The sequence below is a fragment of the Haliaeetus leucocephalus genome, unplaced genomic scaffold (genome assembly GCF_000737465.1).
Source record: "Haliaeetus leucocephalus isolate CR32 unplaced genomic scaffold, Haliaeetus_leucocephalus-4.0 Scaffold159, whole genome shotgun sequence".
NCBI lineage: Eukaryota > Metazoa > Chordata > Aves > Accipitriformes > Accipitridae > Haliaeetus > Haliaeetus leucocephalus.
In genome coordinates, this window is record NW_010972595.1 from 1,772,884 (window position 1) to 1,776,815 (window position 3,932).

General features: G+C 35.9%; 1 protein-coding gene across 1 annotated transcript in view; it reads left to right on the forward strand.

Moving 5' to 3' along the window:
• TOPAZ1 (testis and ovary specific PAZ domain containing 1) overlaps nt 1-3,932 on the forward strand; it is a 79,513-nt gene that overhangs the window by 61,234 nt on the left and 14,347 nt on the right. The window contains exons 9-10 of the mRNA XM_010562424.1: nt 2,457-2,520; nt 3,649-3,800. Coding sequence (XP_010560726.1) covers nt 2,457-2,520; nt 3,649-3,800 — 216 coding nt within the window. The remainder of the gene's footprint in view (nt 1-2,456; nt 2,521-3,648; nt 3,801-3,932) is intronic.

Here is a 3,932-nt window from a genome sequence, read left to right on the forward strand (position 1 = left end):
AAGGGAAAAAACAGTAAGAAGATGAAGCCGGACTCTTCTTAGTGGTGCCCAGTGAAAGGACAAGAGACAGCGGGCATAAATTGAAATTACAGGAAATTCAGTTTGGCTTGAATGACACTTCAGACTGTAGCATAGATAATAACTGCACAGTTAAATAAGTGGTTTGAAAACATGTCTTTATGCAAACTGTATTTCTCTGATTTTATTTTAGCTTTCTGCACCTTACTCATTAACTTTTTTGGACTCATATGCACTAAAGAAATATTTACTTCTTGTGACTTCTTACTGTTTTTTCCCTTGATCCTATGAACCTCTAACTGGAAACAAACAGGGTATAAAGTCGGAAGGTTTCTGTCTTCGTTAATGTTGTCTTGCAACTTCAGGGTCTTGGGTGAATGCTTCTGTTGTGTTTTGTTGGGTTTTTTTTAAATCTGGCTTCCTAAAGAAATGAGACTTAAAGTTGCACTGTCCTTTTATTACTGTCTCTAACCACCTTTAAATAATTTTTTAACCCATTGGTCAGTTTCAGCCACATTTAATATGGAGTGTGTGTCAAACATGCCACAGGTTTCATAAACGGAACCTCCTGTAAAAAGGATCCTCATTTTGATCTTACTGAGCAAAGAGCTGCAGTATGGGGTTTTCCCCCTTGTTAAACATCAGAGTGCACACTGACTGGGAGATGCTGAAAGATTTTCATAAATTCTGGTGCTTGTTCTTCTGATTTAAGCACCTCTGTGTAACTGTAGTACAACTGTGTTTTACTGGACAGTTGGTTGCTTGTATAAGATACACAGCCCTTTGTTATGATTTTTATTAAACTATCATGTTAAGTGAGTTGTGAATCAACTATTAGGTGACAGAAAAATGGGAATTGTCTCTTTCATGTACCTTCATTTGAAATCTATTATGGTTAACTCAAAATTTAGAGATTCTCACATTTTTATGTGGTCTGTACAACTAAATCAGCTGAAGCCTCCTAGAAGCTGTAAATGAGTAACACATTTAGTTTCTTTTATGAATGTAATGTAACATGTCCCATGATTAAATACTACTACAACTGGATTTTCCAAGCAATTTCACTAATAGTTGGAACAGTCAGAGCTCCAGATGCAGTCTTGGCTTTTTTTTGGGAGTCAGTCCAAAGAAGGAGGAAAACAGATTCTAAAAGAAAGCAAACTAATTTACATACTGTAAGCATGTGCTAAGTTTTGGAAATGCCCTCAGCCACCTGGGATTGTAGATTTGGATTAAATGAGTTAGCCCAATGCCAAGTGACACTGCATATATATTAACGATCAAAGATTCTACCTGATTTTCTGAAAGGTATATCTTAGACTATAGTTCAACAACATTATGACACTGTTTCAAAATAAAAACAATAAGCTTTATTTATGTTCAGCGTATTTACATGTACAACTTTTGGTGTCTTTGACTGATGATCAGAACAGGTTAATGGTTTTAAAAAAAGAAAGATGTCTTGACCACAAGCCAGTATCTTCGGCTTTCATGATAATTCATTTGCTGTGTAACAAACTCCATGAGTGGATCTTGTCTATTTTTGAAGTTGCATGTAAAAATAAATCCAACTCAGTTCTGTAATAACATGACTACTAATTTAGGGCATTTTCTGTCTCTTGGTTTTTTTCATTATTTCACAAAATGGTAATAAATATGACCCATTTACATTGTTGTGCAGAAAGACTGTAAATGCCCCAGAAGTGACAAAGGGTATCTGAAAGGGTGGGTGGTTTTTTTCCTAACTTGGCATTCTAAGATTTAATCTCAGTAGTCTTTATTTCTTCATCTGCAGAGATGGAACAAAATGTGTAAGTATCACAAAGCTGACAGCTTAAGATGTTAAGACAAGAATGTTCCAATACCAAGTAACATATTAAAATATCTAGGGTGTGGATTTTTTTTTTTAACCAAGTGGGTCTGGGGTGAAGTGGTTCATTAAATCAAATTAGTTCTGAGTTTTTTCTTCTATGTCCTTATGAGTGATTCCCTGTGATAATCACTGTTCCCAACTTCATTTCTAGGTGACTTTTTTACTTCCTAGTTGGTACATTCATGTAATTTTTGTTTATCATGTTTTCACTTTCACCTTTCTGCTTCCCTTTCTCTGTTTACAGTCTCCCGCATTTATACTAATTCCAAAGTAACTGTATTTTCAAATTCGTTGTTTGCTATGAGTATATACACACGCATGCAGCAGCTCCTTTCCCAAACATTTCATCTACATTATTTTTCTACTTGATTTGCTGTCCTTTTGGCAGAGTCTTTGCCTACAGACCCAATTACCTTCTTATACCATTTGTCAGATTGTATGGGTTAAATAGAAGCAATGTAAAGCTCGTTTCCTTCTAGAACTCATGTTTGTAGGTAGTTCTTTTGTTTGGCATAAACAGAAGTAACATTTTACTATGGATTTCTTTTTTTTCCTCTTTTTCTAGATTTGCATGGCAATACTTAGGGCATACATTAGTATCAATGAATCAGGCCTTCTAAAACGTGCAGGTATGATATAGTAGTAGCTTTTGATGTATCTTTGATACTTAGCTTATTTAAAGCAAATTAAATGGGCTGTCAGGAGAGAAATGGGTGCCACTTCAACAGTGAATAAAAAGTTCTGGTTTCAGAGGAGTACATTCAGTCCATGTATTTTCATGTTCTAATTTCCCATTGAGGCTAGGTATTTACATGTGCAGTTATCTCAGGAGGTTGTTACAAATCGTACTTCCATGGAAAATGAACTTAGCCTGAATGTAACTAGACTTGAGAATAGAAACGAGTAACTGGGGCAGGGGGGAGGTTTAACAGAACCAAGATTTTCTTAAGGCACTTTTGAACACCCTGGCCAAACATCACAAATCCAAAAATTTTAGAATTAAGCTCTTGAAATGAAGTGCTGTTACAGCACTCAAACAGCTTTAGTTTAGTCCTTTCACATTACAATATATGCAAACAATTATGATTAACACATTTTAGGGACTGTAGTTGATTCAGATACATCTGAGCTTTTGAGTTCAGTCAGAAAGGGCTAAATTTTACTCTGGGCAGTCATTCCTTTTGTACCTGTCCTGTGCACTCTTTAAGTTTTTGAAAGCTTATTAGAGTGTAGCACAATGTGAACGTGGGATCCAGTTGCACCCTGTGTAGTAATGTTCCCATGCTGAAATACTGAGCATTGTAATGCAGGTAAGACTGGGTACCAGCAGGCTACAGTATGTGTCTATCAAGGCTAGCACTAGAACAGGTTGTAAGACCACCTACCATAATAACACTGCGCTTGACTTCCTAGAGCTTTATGTCAGGCCTTACTACCTTGATGCACTTACCAAATCTAACCTGGTTTTGTGCATTTTTCTTGTGCTGCACCAAATGAGCTAAGCTTTCTTGAAATCTACAGGGCTTATAGTGTTCAGCTCCATGACATGAGACATTTCAGAATAGTCAGTCTGGGTCTAGTAAGGTTAACACTGTATTCAAACTGGATCCTTTCACCCATTTTTTTTCAATATCCCTGTCCCATAATGTCCTGGATAATCAAGGGTTGTTACACTGCATTTAAAATTTAAGGAAATAATTTGTTTAAATACTTAGCATCAGTTACCCCAAGTGAAATAAATTTAATTTTTTTTTCAGTCCAGATATTTGTGAAATATTACAGAGAAGTTACTCCTGGTGTGGATTTTGTTTCTCAAGTACTGAATGATCTTCTCATTTCTTTGCTCAAGAACTGTTTATTGCAGGAAGTATTTCAGATATTGAATGTTACTGCACAAATCAATACACTGGTAGGTGACCTTGTAGTATTTTTAAAATCTTTGATCCGTAGTTTCTTAGTTTTTTGAGTACTATGCCATTTGTAGTAATATGTTCATTTTTACTCTGGTACCCAAATCGGGGGGGGGGGGGGGGTAATAAAA